General features: G+C 32.4%; 3 protein-coding genes and 1 long non-coding RNA gene across 5 annotated transcripts; 2 read left to right on the top strand and 2 right to left on the bottom strand.

The window, feature by feature from the left end:
• Positions 1–568: 568 nt before the first annotated feature.
• CYCA3;2 (cyclin-dependent protein kinase 3;2) lies at positions 569–2,792 on the bottom strand. Of its 2 annotated transcripts, none has more exons than NM_103614.5 (6): positions 2,106–2,792; positions 1,792–2,024; positions 1,555–1,707; positions 1,286–1,469; positions 1,053–1,187; positions 569–970 (listed from the first exon to the last, which is right to left on the bottom strand). In NM_103614.5, the coding sequence occupies exons 1-6, from the start codon at positions 2,445–2,447 to the stop codon at positions 899–901; spliced, it is 1,119 nt and encodes a 372-aa protein (NP_564499.3). In that variant the 5' UTR covers positions 2,448–2,792; the 3' UTR covers positions 569–898. The 2 variants fall into 2 exon arrangements, with proteins under 2 accessions (NP_564499.3, NP_564500.1); NM_103615.1 differs by having other exon boundaries at positions 658–970; positions 1,555–1,703; positions 1,788–2,024; positions 2,106–2,532.
• Positions 2,793–4,653: 1,861 nt separating this feature from the next.
• On the top strand, positions 4,654–5,652 carry WPP2 (WPP domain protein 2). Its single transcript, NM_103613.3, has one exon. The coding sequence runs from the start codon at positions 4,760–4,762 to the stop codon at positions 5,300–5,302; it is 543 nt and encodes a 180-aa protein (NP_564498.1). The 5' UTR covers positions 4,654–4,759; the 3' UTR covers positions 5,303–5,652.
• Positions 5,653–7,475: 1,823 nt separating this feature from the next.
• Positions 7,476–7,895, top strand: AT1G07323. Its single transcript, NR_139228.1, has one exon. It is a non-coding gene; the product is annotated as an other RNA (long non-coding RNA).
• A 2,832-nt stretch (positions 7,896–10,727) lies between these two features.
• AT1G47130 (uncharacterized protein) lies at positions 10,728–11,728 on the bottom strand (the record flags this gene model as incomplete). Its single annotated transcript, NM_001333267.1, has 2 exons — positions 10,728–10,917; positions 11,709–11,728. The coding sequence occupies 2 exons, from the start codon at positions 11,726–11,728 to the stop codon at positions 10,728–10,730; spliced, it is 210 nt and encodes a 69-aa protein (NP_001321372.1).
• Positions 11,729–17,045: the final 5,317 nt, after the last annotated feature.

Genomic DNA, 17,045 nt, shown 5'->3' with positions numbered 1-17,045 from the left:
GTAATTAAAAAAAGGAAATTAAAAAAAAAATCGTTCCAAAACGTGTTAATTTAGAGAAATTACCTTTTTTTACTTGATTAAAAATCTCAAAAAGTAATTACATATAATTATCTTTTTTTAATCTAAAACTTGTAATTTTACTTTGGAGAAAATTGTAAAGTAGAACCCTAATTATAATTTCGATTTGATTTGCTTATTCCGCTGAGTTAGGCCTAAACGAGAACGCTACAACTTGTGAAGTTTTTGATTTTGCAACCAACACTTGGAGGTACGTTGTCCTGCATCCCCTTATCTGGTTTCTCACACCCAAGATCCTGTGTATGTTGATGGCTCACTTCACTGGTTCACACGAGGGTGAAAGTTGAAACCATGGTTTTGTCTTTGGATCTTCACACCGAAACTTTTCAAGTCATCGCTAAAGCTCCCTTGTTTCTTGTTTCTCAAGTTTAATCTCTCTTTAGTAAACTTGATTATCAATCTCATAGACAATCTTTTCTTTTCTTTTGTTTCTTGAGATTTTCATTAGTTTCTTTAAATTAACAACAATGTCTTCTAGAGTTTTAGCCCTCTAGGAATTTTCATTAAGTATAAACATACAGTAGTAGGCTCAATGCTTAAACAAAATAAGATCATGTCACATAAATACTTATATCATATTGCATAATTGTATAAAATTATATTATTCCGAATTTCACACTAAAATTTTGTAAATAAAAAAGAAGAGATTTCAATAATACATCACACATCTTCACATAACGCAGACTTATTTGCTCCTGCCTTCACTTCTATATTTCTTACTCTTCTAGCTTCACTTGAAGATCTGTGTCCATTATACTATTTGAAACAAGATTCGGTAATCCAGCTCCGTAACATTTGCTTAAGATAGCATAACCTCAGATCAAATGGTAACATCCTCCCAAAAGGTAACCGGCAGCTCTGGTGAAACAGGCATGGTCGCAACGCATTGGAACTGTACCGAGAAGAAGCAACATTAAGTATCAAGAAAGCTCTGCTTATTCAAATGATTTTATCAATGTGTAATGTTTAAGTACCTTATGGTGCTTATATTTCTCTCTAACAGCTTGTAAAGCACCTCCTCTTCTGCTCAAATACAAGTCATGTATGATTCCAACACACACTTGTAGATCAGCCGCTTTGTACTTTGTGTACTCTTCTAACATTTGGTTCTGTTTACATATTCACAACCATAAATCATTAGTGTCTCATTCTAAACAATGACCACAGCAGACTAAAACCTGAAAGAGACTGAGACAAATATGCTTACCCAAGGATGTTGTTTCGGACGGATGATGAACCGAGCGAGAAAAACAGCAGAAGCAGCCAACAGAGACGGCACAAACTTCACAGTCTTATAATCTAATATACTCAATTCTGACAAATAGCAACAAAGAGGCTCTAGCTGCAAATGTGGAACTTTGAAATCGTCTTGTGCAACTCTAGTAAACCGTCTACACAAACACCAACACACAAAATCAGAACAATGAAACTAAGACAAACCAATAAGTAATCATCACCAATACACACAAATCTAACCTCATAAAAGTATTAATCGTTGGTCTTCCCAACTCAAACTGAAGAGCAAGAAGTATATCAGCTTCCATCTTCACAACATCTTGTTTCGAAAACGTATTATCCGTAATGTAACAAAAATCATCCACTTTAGGAGGACTTATCTCTTCATACTTCCTACAACATTTCAATACTTCCATTAGCTTCCATACATAAACAATGACAACAAACACAAGAGAGGAAGAATCATAAAACACTTACGAAGCAATAAGCATAGCAGAAACTCCAACAAGCTGTAGCTTTTGCTTGTTAACAGTCTTTAAAGACAAGAATCTATCAATATGTGAGACAGTGAGATAAAGTGTTTCAGATCCAAGTTTATACTCTTCAGCAACTTCCACTAACCAATCAACCAAAACACCTCTCATACTTGGTGTTACATCTTTCTGAACTTTCTCTATGTAATCTGGTAAAGGTCTCTGCTTTGGCTTCACCTGAATTCACCAAATCCAATTCAGATCCAATTCAAGAACTAAGTAAATGATTCTAAATCCAAAACACAAGATCATTATTACCTCAAGTTGACGAAGATACTCATAGATATCAGCAACATAAGGTCCACACATTTGAGGATCATCAGATCGAGAATCAATGTCAGATTTTGATTCTAGGTCAATAATAGCCACCGGAGCTGACTTAATCTGTTTCGCCGGAGGAGGTTTAAGATTCCTTTTTGGCTTCTGGGTTTCTTTCTTCTGATTGAGATTAGCCAAGAGATTGACATTGGAGACGTTTAGAAGCTCACCGAGAACAACTCTCTTCTTGTTGACCCGATCTCCGTCAATACCCATCGCCGTCGAAGCTTTTCGTTTCGCCGCCGCTCTTGTAACCCTCACGCAGATCTCTTGCTCTGTCATGATTGAGATGAGATTGAAGAGAGAGCGAGAGAGTGATGGGAAGAGAGAGTTTGAGATTTGAGAGGATTGAGAGATCGGATGAGTGGAAGAAGAGAAGGTGAGAAGGGGAAGAAAAAGGGAAGAGCAAAAGCGCCATTTTTTCTGATTGTGGCGCTCTCTGTGATTTTTTTGGAGTTTGAGTTTTTTGGGAGTCAACTAAAAAATTTTGGAGGTGCGAAAATTCTCTGAAATTTGTTTGGGCGGGTGATTTATGTTTTTTTGTTTTCAGATTTTGCCTGAAAATGTTTTTGACCGGTAAAGATTGGGGTTTTGGCCGTGGTGGTTCGATTCAGAAACAAATTTGACATTTGACATTTTTGTCCCTTCGAAGACATCTGTTAAATTTATAATTTAGATTGTAATATTTTGTCTTTGACAAAAAAAAAAAAAAAAAAAAAGATTGTGATATTTTGTACTTTACTAATCTTATATTTTTTAATAAAATATTTAGAATTGTTAAATGTACAATTTTCTTTAAACAAGATCATGACTTTTTAAAACTAACTAGTTTTTTAGGGTTTTTTTAAATAAAATTTTGATCCTTTTTTATTTTTTTTTATAGTGATTATTTTATAATTTTGAGAATTTTATGTTGTTTAGTATGGTCTAAATTGTGAAAACGATTACAGAAAAAAACAAAGAAGATATAAAGACCAAAATCTATAACTAAATAAACTTACGAAAACTATAATGAAAGCTAAGTGGAAAGCAGCTAGCATAGGTTCGATGAAGAACATCAATGTTGAACCGTGAGGCTCAGACATTTGTATAATTGTCCCATCTCCAACAAAAATTGAATCTTCATTATTGTTACCACGAGCAATTTCTTTATGAGGTCTATCTTCAAAACCTTAAAACAAAAAGACGCTAATAGTTTTTTTGAGAACTAACACAAAAACAAAACCGCTAGAATAGACTTACCTGACAGCAAAAGAGCATCTACGAACATCCAGAAAAGCCGCCTTTGGCCACCAAAGGCCACCATTCTCAAGCATAAAACTAGAAAAATCAGTTCCCACAATATAATATAGACATTCTAGACCAAATCACCGCTTCTATCCAACACTGAAAGCTCACTGGAACATCATGCGGAACAAACCTTTATCCTATCAAAGTGAAGAAACACAACAAACAATCAAAAACAACAAAGACACCTCCTTAGAGCAGAGCCAACCCAAGGCAAATTCAAGGTGAAGAAACGTTGCGAATATACATTCGGTTGAGAAACGATTATGTTTTCTAATTTCTTCTAAGCTCACCAAATATCATAATAGACCTTGATCACCTTTTAACTAGACTCAAAACTAATTTTACTCATCATCCACATGTTCAATTGATCCTCCACCCAATATATTTTTCAAACTTGATTGCCAAATAGTTCTAAAATAAAAAAATCTCTTGACTGCTTTTTTATGATGTAAAATTTGTTGATTGGTAACTAATAATTTACAATGAGAATGTGACAATATACAAAAACAAGACATAACAAAACAGATCAAAGATTTGAGGACAGATCTTGGCAGTGACTAATGTAGGGGTCTCGTCACATACAAAGTTTGAAGCAATCTTTAAGTTTTGGTTTCTCGTAGTAACACAATGACATGATGCGAGAGTGAATGGTTTTCTCGATCATGGCTAGAAGCTGCATATGGGTCCGACATTTCTTGTTGTGAGCTTCCTCTCATTCCACTCTCTCCAAAGATAATACAAAGTCGCTTGAAAAGATAGTCGAATGAGAATGTAGTGGTTATCGTCATTTATGATTATTACCCTATTTAGATTTTGTAAAATAATATTTGGATTACCTAAAGATTAGTTCAGTTGAAAATAATTTGTAAGAAAAAATCAAGTTACCCTACTTATTTTGATTTTATATATATACTATTTTCCACAAAACATTTATATTTAAAACATTTATTGTATTTTATATACTGATATTATCTTCATCTGATATCAATAAAATTAGCTGAAATTTTTATTATTAATTGTATTTTATGTAATTAATTTAAAATAAAACCGTAATTAATTCATAAAAAGATTTGAACGTAAGTTTAAGATTATAACTGAAATATTTATATTGACTATAGTTTTCTCCACCACACAAAGTTTAAATTTCAAATACTTCCTGAATTTTCGGTTATTTAATTATTTATAATAACACCGAACCAAACCAATCAATGTCTAAACTCTAAACTCTAAAGACTTTGTCATTTCGTGAACCGTCGTCATAACTGATCCTTCCAAAGAATCTCCAAAATCCCTAAACTTCGAAAATGGCAGAAACCGCCGAGACAATCAACACCACGATCTCATCGCCGCCACCGGAATCCGAAAGCTCCACCACTATTTCTGCAATGACAGATCCAACATCTCAAGAAGCAGCCTCAAAAGACACAGATCTGACGAAAGAAGCCGAATCAGAGAAGAAACCAGGAGGAATCTCTCTCCGAATCTGGCCACCGACTCAGAAAACTCGCGACGCCGTTCTGAATCGCCTGATCGAGACCTTATCCACCGAATCAATCCTCTCTAAGAGATACGGTACTCTTAAATCTGACGATGCAACCACCGTCGCGAAACTTATCGAAGAAGAGGCTTATGGTGTTGCTTCGAATGCTGTGTCGAGTGATGATGATGGGATTAAGATTCTTGAGCTTTATTCTAAAGAGATTAGTAAGAGGATGCTTGAATCTGTTAAGGCTAGATCTAATGCTAGTGTTGGAAATGGAAGTGTGGAGGATGCTAATACTGATGCTAGTGAGGTTTCTAAAGATGATGCTGGTCCTGCTTCAGAGGAGGAGAAGAGTGAGGCTTGAGAAATTTGGTTTTACTTCCTTATTATAATCTCTTGTCTCTTAGGGTTTTGCTGTTCTTGTAATGATGATGATGACTTGTGGATTTGGTATTATGCATATTTGAAGATGTTTCTTCTTCCTTAATATGAGTGCAAGTGTCTTCATTTTGTTGCTTGGTTTGGCTTTATGGGATTTGATATTTAACAATAATGCATCTTTGTTGGTAAATTGTTTTCCTTTTCTGCTATGTGTGTTTTGGATTGCTTTGATTGATGTGTATTCAACAACCACATCGTTTGATTTGTGTCATTCATTGTGTAATTACGGTTAGTATCATCGGGTTATGTCTTTGTGAATGTTAGAGTGGTGTGTTGAGTTTATTGTTTTGTTCAGTTTCTTTAAGCACATTTGCATCTTTGCTTTGGTGACCATTAGTGTCTCTATGCAGCTTACCATTGAGTTATGTAACGTTTTTTAAATTGGGTTACAATTACGATTAAGCTGAAGTTCTGTTACTTTTCAGTGGTGACAGGAACATGTGAGTTTGTCTTACTTTGGTGTATGCAGCTTTCTATGGCTTATAGGTTGTGTAGTGTTTGGTCGATTGGATTTGGAGTTCTTTAGAACACACCATTAGGATTAGGCTGAAAGTTCTTTGGATTTTTCAGTGATGACATGAACTTGTGGTGAGTCGGAGCACGGATTAAGTATCTTTAGATTTTATAAATCCTCAAGTAACTAGTTTGATGAACCTAATTACATCAGAACATGAAAAACACTGCCTACAAGTTTCTAGTGGTTATGTCATAGCGGTTTCTTTCTGTTTTTACTCTGTTTTTGTATTCCTATTCTATTGGATTAGATTTTGGCCAGTTGAATTTTAAACCAAGTTATGTAATGTGTAGATAGTGTTTGTTCTTATGTTGTTTTACATAGAATTAGAGGATGATTCCAGTCTATTTTCTCCTTCTTCCTTCTTCCTTCCTATGCTCAGGTGGGTATGTTTCGAGTTCATTGACCTCTGTATTCGTTTAATTTAGTAACTGAAACAATTTCACTGATTCTTTGATATTCTCTCTAGTCTTCTCTGGTTAGTGGTTAGGGATTACAGTCAAAATAGAGTTTTAAAGTTCGCAGTTCTTCCATACAGAATCGTCATGAATTTCTTTATCAATTCAAGAATCCAAAAAACAATGACTTAGAAAAACATACATAGTTTATATGTAAGCCAATAACTTATAACTACAGTTACATAGTTTTGTTTTGTGATGTGGAAAGGAGATTAGATAAAATCAAATGTAGGTTTAGAAATCAGAAATTTTTTGGTTTAATACTTTTATTCATAAGTTACAAAAAGCAGGCGGATATGGGAATAACCAGATTGAAAAAATGTGAAATAGAAACTATGCTTATTGGTCAATTGATTGATAAGATCTCAGCCAAACAATTTTTGTCATCCTGGATGACCCCATCATCACAAATGGGAGGCTTGGTCAGTAAAGAGATTGAGATTATATTGTTTGCTAGAAGGGTGATGACCCTTTTTTGGCAGAGCAACTTCATGCCAACAAAAAATTCAGAAGTCTATAATCTGTGTGGTACGCTAAGCGTTGGCTTTTTTTTTTTAAGACAAGTGTAAGCGGAGAGGTGATCAACTGATCATGAAGCTTTGTAGGAAAAGACACGTGAGAAGAAAAACTCCTATATTAGCTTCCACACATGTGCTTCATGTCCCATTCACCAAGTGTACATTCTACTTTTGGGAGTATATTATTTCTTTAGATCCAAAGAAGAAAGATGTACCTTTGTTCTAATTGGATTATTCTTTTTAATTTTCAACGATCTTGTTTTTAGTATTAGGATTAGAAGAGTTAGAGCACCTCCATCAACAATATTTTTTTTTTCTTCACTAGAATGGTAAATTATATTGATGAAATAAGTTCTGAATACAATAGGCGGCAATGCAATCAAACCTTCCAAAGACATAAGCCGGCGAGTACATGTAGACTCCTAGAAACAAAAATCTAATTAAGAAAAATTAAAGAGGAAATAAACTCAAACATACAAATACACGCATCTGAACCAATCTTCTCGGAATCCAAACTCAAAAAATCAAAAATAAAATTACAAAGTCTAAATCACCATAAAAACAAACAGATTCACACTAAGGAAAACAAAACCAACAAAACCAGGACTCTCTTTACCACAAACGGCGGTGAACAAACAAACACCCCGCGACCCAAATGATGATGGTCATAAGAAGAAGAAAGGAGATCGAGATCTTCAAAGGAGAGAAATCTACTTCTGAAGGCGGTGAAAGAACTCGCCTCTGCCGAGGTTCGAACGGCCAGAACTGGTGCTGCACATAAAAGGGACAAAAACAAGCAGCAAAATCCAAAGACGAAAAATTTAGAAATTGTAGATTTAGATCTGAAATTTTAGATCTGAAACCGTTGGAAAAAAAAAAGGTTCAGATCTGTCAGAGAGGAAGGAAAACAAAAACTAAACATGAAGAAACCAAGAAATTTCGGTTCTGGTGCTGAAAAAGTCACTGGGACCGAAACCCTAGCAACAACGGCGGCGACTTTGTTTTATAGAGAGAAGGAGGAGCGTTTGTCCCTCCATCTGCAATATCTAGAAAAGATACTTATTATTAAAATAATATAAAGTGGTGAAAAAGAAGAGAGAGAAGTGAGAATCGTCTCTGTTTTCAGAAACTCTGAGAGACGTTTCTGGCCACGTGTTTTTTCAGGAATGGTTGATTTTCTTTTTTTTCATTAAAATTAATAATTTATCTGAATTCAATTAAAATAAGCAATATTTTATTCATGAGAAACTCTTTTTTGAGAATCTACCAATGTAGATGGCCTTATCATCCTAGGCCCTTGACCACTTAGCTTGATGGTTTTAACCAGCTCAACCGATTATAATTGGAGTCTCCGGTTTAGTTTCATTTGGGTAATATTCTATGTCATTTGGTCATTTGTAAGATGTCTTAAGCTCTATATGAAACAAATTTTGTGTATTTGTATAGTTATGCCATTGGAAAGCAATCCAAAAACCATAATCGAATCTTAAATCAACTCAAAGACATCTTGATCTCTCTTTAAATATTACCTAATTGACTTTTTGTTTGGAAAATCATGTGATCCGAAATCAGATATCGCCATGGAATCTCCAATTTTGGTTTTTAAACCGAGCTTCCTCTATTCATCATCTTCATCGCCCATATAGTCCTCCTTTATCAGCTGCTGAATTCCAACTCCAACACTGATCATTCATCTCCTCCAAAATCAACGAATCTCCTTTTCCATTTTATTTGTTTTCTCCATATGATAACACAAGGGTAGAAGCGTTATTTTACAAAGGAAGAAGTGCCGGTTTTCGTAATCACTTCTGCAATGTTTCGGATCTTATAAGTTTTTAACTTTATGATGCCTTGCATACAATTAACTCAATTATATTTGGTAAATTTGGATGTCTACATAAGAAATATAACAAAAAAAAAAAAACAGAAGACCATCATCGTTCCTTAACAGAAAGAGGTAAATAAATTGTTCAAAATATGATACATTCATAGACAAAGGTATAATTACTCTTGTCATTTACTTAATTATTGGGGAAAGGTTTTGTCATTCTGTGCAAATACATTCTTTTTTTTTTGAACAAAAGTGGGATGTTTAAGAGCAAGATATACTCCAGTGATGGTATTAATTCTTTCAAAGAAATTCAGTTTATGCAGCCTATATAGTTTGAATTAAAATTTGTTGTCCTTTTTGTTCCTTGTGGAGTAATTTTACACAATTATTACTTTCATTTTCTTAATTTTATTTTGGTATTAAATTGAAGAAAGTAAGTGTTTTACTTTTCTTACTTTAGTGTTGAAATCGTAAAGGCATAAAGCCATAAAGGTCATCAACTGATTCTTGGATTGTATATATTTTTCTCACCGACGCAGGAAGTTGTCTGTACAACTTACTTTGCTTTTCATGCTTCCTCGTCGGTTATTAGAACAGTAATCGGAAATGAAATTATATAAAAATAGAAAACCACAGAAAAGCCCTAAATACTGTAATGCTTCAAATTAATTAATCTATTAGTTTGATTGAAACAAGATTTACGGTTGCAAGAAAAAGTTAAATACTGAATTCGTCAAGGATTCCAATCATGTACAAACGCTTTATATAATAATTATAAACATGGAAGAGAAGGGAACAAACCTACAAATGAAAACTACTTACTAATAGACAAACACTTACAAATTTGGTTTCGATTTGATATTTTCGTATATGTCATTCGATTTTATTTTTGTTTTATTTGTTTAAGAATACAGAAACAAAATAACACTCTCACATATCATGTGTAGGAATGTACTATAAATTTCTTTAGGAAATGCCCCATGTAATTCACATATAGACGTTACGAGTTATACTTCTACTGAGTGCCTTTTTTGTCTCTGTACTCTAAGGTCACAGAAAAAACAGCCCATGTTACTTTATCAATCGACAATGGTTCGTGTTTTTCTTCCATATTTTAAATTATCATGTGGTTCGGTAGGAAATGTGTAAATGAGTTGATCTTGTTTACTGATTTCTTATTTTAAACATTGACCTTGATCATAGTTACCTTTAAAAATTCATCAAAATTCTTATGGACTCATTTGTCATGCATCTTAAAATTGTAGAATCTTTGCTTTAAGTATCATGAAGACACTTAAAACTGTTTAAGAGAACTCCACATCTTTAAAGTTGGTTCACAATATTAAGCGAATCTTTGAAATTGCTGATTCGAATGACATTTGAAACAAAACTAATTATAAATGTTGTGGTTTCGGACCTGCAAAGATTATAGGTTTTGGCATATAAAATCTTGGTGTTCAAAAAAAAAACAAAGTTGGTTCACAATCCTAACTCCACGTAAACTAAAACCAAGTTCAATTGTCTCTAATCGATAACTTTCCCGTTTTCCTTCCGGTCCGATTTTAAAAACACTGCAACAAACACTGATTTTTGTAGTTAAAAGGTTAATAACCTAATTTCTGTTATTCCTCTCTTTCCAGCTAAACTGGAATTTTAGTAGTTAATATATCTGTTATATTACTAACCGAAAGATTATTTTGCCCCCCTTTCTTTAATTTACTACTTTTCTTTTCTGTCCTTGCTTTTTTGTTTGTGACTTTTCTATGGGATAAATAAACTATAATCCTTTGTATTCCATTAACAAGAAAAATCAAACCTTTACATGTATAACGACTTGTGCAAACGAAAAAGCCAGTAACTAAGCCTCTGATTAGTGAATTACATGGCATTGAATCAATCAATGCTTTTAAAAAATGTTTTTTTTCCCTTTTGCGATGAAATGAAACTAAAACTTAAATACACAATCGTTATATATAGTTTATGCAAAGGCAAAAATAAAATAAAATAAAAATCAATATCAATGGTCACTAGTGTCCACGGCCTTTCCTGCTCGGTCCAGAGGCTAACCGGAAAGCCAAGCTCCTCATCAAAAGATGGTCTCTCGAACCGTTCGCCGCCCCCGAGAAAACGCCAAAACCACCACTCTCTACGGTGGCGGTCGTTTGATCACAGCCGGTCGTTTGATCACAGCCGGTCGTTTGCTCTGTTCGCAATGCTCTGCAATCAACTCCCCCAAGAATTGAAAACACCTCCACCAAGAAGATGATGCACAACAAGATCATAAGCTTCTTCTCCATCGATCCTTGACTTAACTTCGGTTTATTACTTCTCTTATTGAGTTCTCTCTCAAAATGTTGGCTTTGTCAAAACGAGTTGTTGAGTTATGAGATGGAAAGGCTTGTGTGTGTATATATAGTTGTGTGTGGGTGCGTGTGTAAGCAAAAGGCATTTATTGACCAAGAATGTTGGACTAATTGATTTCGACTTCGCGTTTTCTTTATACAAATAGTAATATTTTATGGCCTTTGAATATTTCAGGTGGCATCTTTTTAAAATGTGTATTCAGAACAATTTCTAACTGTTCTTAAACTAGTTTTGGATTTTATGCAAAAATGTTTTTATTAATATGTAAAAAACATGTTTATAAAATTTATAGACTCCAGTTTATATGCTTATTTAATCTCTTTTATTTTAATTTTAGATTTTGAAATCATACCATGTTTAATTTATCTAAAATTAGACATGTTAAAAGAAGACTATATTATGTATATATTCATCATATTAGCGGAGAAGTTTTGATCAGTTTTTTCCAACCTACTTGTTTTGGCTGAGAGGTTATTGTTAGACGCTGACTTTGAATATAAAATTACATATTTATATAATAGTTATAAAGGTTAAAGGAATTGCACACAAAAATTCAAACAAATTGCGATTAACTATATAAGTACTATTTTCTTAATGCGTAGTCAGTCATATTAGTGGCAAACATTAGATCAATTTTCTCCAACCTACCAGGCTTGATCGACATGTATTGTTAGACTCTGACTTTGAAAATTAAAATTAAACAATAATAAAATAAAAAAGAATATTGCAGAAATTACAAATGTTAGACTAGTTGATTTGGATTTCGTGTTTTCTTTAAATAATTTAGTAATGTATATATTTTATGGCCATCCTTTAGATTATTTCAGGTATAATCTTTTTCCACCTTAAACTATTTGTAGGCTTTGTGCAAATATTTTATAAATAGTAGATCATTTGATGTGCTTCAAAATATGTTTCTATCTAATAAAATTATACCTTGCTTAAATGATCTACTCACATCTAAAAACCGGCCATGTGTGTATGTATATCAGAGGCTATTGTTAGAATGTTTTGACTTTGAAAAGAAAACTAAATAATAGTAGTAATTGCAGAAAATTACAAAAAGTTGTAAAAAGTGGAATTTTATATATTTGTAGTTGTGTCCAATGTGAAGAGACAAAATGGGTTAGATTGTTGTTGAACGAATGAGCTAACAAAAGAAGCGTTGTTGAAGAAAAAAAAAGTCATAAGAGTGTGTTTGTGTTTGTGTTTGAGTTGTCAACTTTTGACTTTTGTCCGACGTCGGTTTTTCGTTATTACCGTGAAAGAAGTCGTGTTCGTCGGATCCTTAGTTTTGCTGTCTAGTGATGACGTGGCATTCACTCGTTAACGTGTTTCCTTTTCTTTTTGTCTTTTGCTTCCGTCCGTCTGATTTTAGTTTTCCTACTACTTTTTTTAAACTAGATTCTTTTCCTAATAGTCTATTTCAAAAGTGAAAATAAAAGCACTAAACTGCAGTAAAGGTGTTAATCTGTAGTTAAATATTTATTTTTACATTCCTATATACTCTCCATTTCTAAGAAATAAATGTTAAGATAGCAATACAAAAAGTTGAAAGTACTTTTCTTTTATCATTTTTGGTATCATTTTTATGATAAGTTACTAGGCCTCGGCAAAAAACTCGTACTCGAAAATCCGAACCGAAACCGATCCGAGAAAATCGGTTCGGGGCGGGTACGGATATTAGTTATTTATCCTATTGGGTCTTAGATTGTTGTATCCGGGTGTATAGAGTAATACCCGACCCAAACCCGATACCTGAAAGGATATCCGCTTACCCAAAATTACATATACTTATTCATAGATTTATACATATAAAAATTTATTTAATATTTAATATTTAACCAAATATATTTATATCCAAATATTCAAGAATAATTACTAAAAACTAAATGTATCTATATTTAAATACTTAATACTAAATATTTATATATGCAAAATAGTCGTAAATGTTTTGGATATTTGGACAAAATTTCGGTTATTCGGGTAAAATTCAGATATTTAGGTAAAAGTTTTGACTATTTTGGTATAAATTTCGGGTATTCAGGTATAATTTCAGGTATTTGGGTAAATTTTTTGACTATTTGGGTACAAATTTCGGGTATTCATGTACAATTTCGAGTATTTGGGTAAAATTTTGGATATTTGGATATAAAATACCTGATTTTTTTCAGGTATTTAGCGGTTCTAAAATTCTATACCGAACCAATCCGAACCCGATTGGAACCGAAGAACCCGAACCGAAGTTTTCTATTTACCCTATTTGATCCTAGAATAGTATACCCGATATACTCATACCCGATCAGGTATTACCCGAACCCGACCCACGTACCCGAATGCCCAACCCTAATAGTTTTTATGGTAACTAATAGTTACCATGAAAGTTGTACAGTACCATGACACTCAAAAATAATGACAATAAAACTATAGATTTTAGCAAAATATTGATTGAAAATAATTAAACTTATTAAATTACTATAGCTCCAGAATAAAAGAAAATTGTTTAGTAAAAATGATGCATTAATTTTTTTTAACGTGTGAAAAATGGAACATTCATTATTCAAAAACAGAAAGAGATTCATATTTCAAAAGGTGTTATGTAAGAAAGCTTATAAAAAAAAGAAAGAAAACGAATGTATCATTCCATTGTGGGTTGGGCCTCTTTTTTTTGTTTTATGTTTGTTTAAATTATGTTATCACTTTGTATGGCTAGACCCAATTTGTTTTGTATCACCTGTGATCCTAAAAAGTCAATATAACCCTTTGATAAAAAACAAACAAACAAATCATTCCATCATGTAATTTAACATATAAATGTTTAACACAACCTGTATTTCTAATAGAAATTTTGACTTCACCCTTTAGGAAAAAATAATCAGTATAATAAAAAAGAGTACAAATATCAATGGAGAAGATATAAACAAAAAAATATATATAGAAAAAAGAGAAATTTGCAAGAATAACTAACAAAAACTTATAAATTAAGAAAGTAACACAAGACAAAAAAACAGTTATACTCTCCATATTATATATAATAATAGCATATTTACCCCTTTCTCTCCACCTCATTCTAAGTCCCTCCTTCTCTCCTCTCTCTCTCATCTCTTTTTCTTTCTTCTCTCAATCTCTTCTCTCTTTCTTTTTTCTGTATCACATGACAAACAAACGAGAAGCACAAAGTAGATTTTTCAGATACCACTTATGTTATCTGGTTGCTTGGGTTGCCAATGTTGTATCTTAGGGTATAGTTTTTCTATACATCCAAAATAGTATAGTACAACATTTTATTTCTATCCAAAATAGTACAACATGTTTTTACTTACAAACACTATTTACTATTTTATAAATCCAAATCCGATTTTAAAAATTCAAACTATTTTGTATGTAGAAAAAAACATAGGGCTTTTCTAATAAATTTTATAATTGGAATCTATTTTTTGGAAAAGATATATAGCAAAAAAAAACAAATAGGTGCAAAACTAAACTAAGTGTTACTAAATCATCTCACCTCCAATTCAACACTAAAATTGTCTTTTTCTTATCCTTACATGCTATTTTCTTAATTTTTATACATATGGTGCTATATTTTTAATTTATTTATCAAATATGGTTATTAAGGTAAATCACCCAAAAAAAAATTATATATCAACGGGAAAATTCCCAAAAAAAACCTCAACTATTTAAAATTTGTCAGAAAAACCTATCAACAATGAACGGGCCATAACAACATTGGTTATGTTAGAAAACCTCATGTAAAACTAGTATTATACACAAGATACACATTATCCATACAAATAAAATGGGCCCAAAATATTTCAAAACCCAAAGTGGTCATCGAATATGTAAGATAACAAATTACTCTCTAACTAGTAAAGCTGTTTTAAATGGGCTATAACCCGCGGACCAGATCCAACTCTTAAAAAAAGTCTATAAGTCATAAGGACAAAAAACAAAAAACAATTGAGGAAGGACAAGAAATTTTATTAAAAAAATGTTGCCAATTTGCCATTCCAACTACAGTTAGGTTTATGAATGTCAACATCAGATATTTTTCGAGCTACCTTGCGAATGGCTAATCACGCAAGCACGTTCCTGGAGGTTGACGTTACACGTATATGGCCTATCCTACGTTCAAGATTAAACTTCTTCAATCCTTTTTTTTTTTTTTTTTTTCAATTATCTCTGTTTTGAATAAAATCTACTACGTACAGTTGCGAAAATTTTAGTTGAATCTTGTTCATCCAGAAGTAGAAAATAGCACATCTATTGGAAAGACTAAAACTGTTTTCATATTTTCTTATGCTAAAAATACAAACATTTCGTTTGGAAAAAAGGTTGTAGAAATTACACAAAATAGATCTCACAGTTTAATCTCATGGCAAAAAAAGAAAAAGAAGGATAAACGACAAGGAAGCAAACAATAATAAATCAATCAACATCAATAAAAGCAATTACTCTTTCGGATTCAATGAAGAAATCAGAATCGGGTTTTTATTTAATTTTTAATTTTGTATAAAGTAAATATTTAGAATATTAATCTTTCACACATTTTTTTACATCAAATTGTTTTACAAATAAGATTTGACCATGACCTAAACGATGGTAGTTTAATGGTAGGTGTAACCTTCATTTGATGGTGTGCGTGCGTTTTTCATAACCGTTACATTTAATTCTGTTCGTATAAGAGATTTTAAAATATAAGCTCAAACTGTTTAAGAGTGTAGTCATGTAATCATATACATTTGACTGTATATGTACTGTTCCATCCAAAACTTTCTGTCCATGTAATCGTATTTCAACATGTCATGAAATTTTACCAATAACTAATGCGCAAATTTCACCGTCAGAAATTTTATCCCATCTCGCAATTCAACTTTAGATTGGAGAATTGAATTCGCTGGTTCTTCAGCATTGGTATCATATGATGAGTATATTCTACTTGATTGCAAAGTGTTTACCTTTTTGCGTCAATAGATTTTGATTGTTTTGTTTCTCATGGTGACTTGGAGCATGGAGGTGGGTAGGTGCGGTTCAAAGCATTAAAAAAAGAAAATTTACATGTAGTTTTGATATTCTTTTGTCTCGCACCGTATCGTCTCCATTCAAAGTATGTGTCTATGATTATTGAGTGTACATCTTATTATGATTCATTATAGAATGTAGTTCCCCTTAGGCTAGGAGCGTTAGTTGTGTCTCAATGTTTTTGGCCATATGTACACTAGCGTGTAATAAAGTTCTAAAATACTAATTAATGATTCGTTATTCAGTCATATTATACGTTTCACATTAATACTTTTTATTGAATGTATAAATTCCAATATCGTCATCAGTGTATCTCTACACGCAAAACTATTGTTGAGTTTTTTCTTTTCCAAAACTCTAAATTACAATATTATTTTTTTTATTTTGATAAGTATAATATTCGATGTCACTTGAATATAATAATTTTTATTAATTCTCTGACGAAAAAAAGAGAGCAAGTGTTCTATTGTCACAAGCTAACTCTTGAAAGCATTATATTAAAGAAGTTTGAGTAAAATGAATAAATTATAGAAAATATTTTGAGTCTTTTAATTTCGGAAGGAATCATAATAATAGAGACAACAATCTAATTTCATAATGGTAACTTGTAAGACTTTAGATTCTATATTATCAAAAACTCATAAGAATCTCGAGTTACATGTAACAATCCTATCCACGCGTCTTTTACAATACGTGAGAACACGCGCTCCTATTTGTGTGGACATTTTATTTTTGGCTTGCCAATTAGAGATCAGTGACGTCTCATCTCTTCCTACCCATATTGTCTAACCAATAATTGACCATCACATATTCACATTTATAGATTTCATCTTTACACTATTGTTTTTTTTTTCACTTATCAAAATATCTCAACCGACCCTGAAATTAATTAGGATTTTTAAATCGGATTTTGGCTCAAGTTTTTGTTTTTGAATATTTAAGAAAATAAATACAATTAA

This window comes from Arabidopsis thaliana, assembly GCF_000001735.4.
Source record: "Arabidopsis thaliana chromosome 1 sequence".
Taxonomy (NCBI): domain Eukaryota; kingdom Viridiplantae; phylum Streptophyta; class Magnoliopsida; order Brassicales; family Brassicaceae; genus Arabidopsis; species Arabidopsis thaliana.
This window is presented reverse-complemented; position numbering and strand designations above follow the sequence as displayed.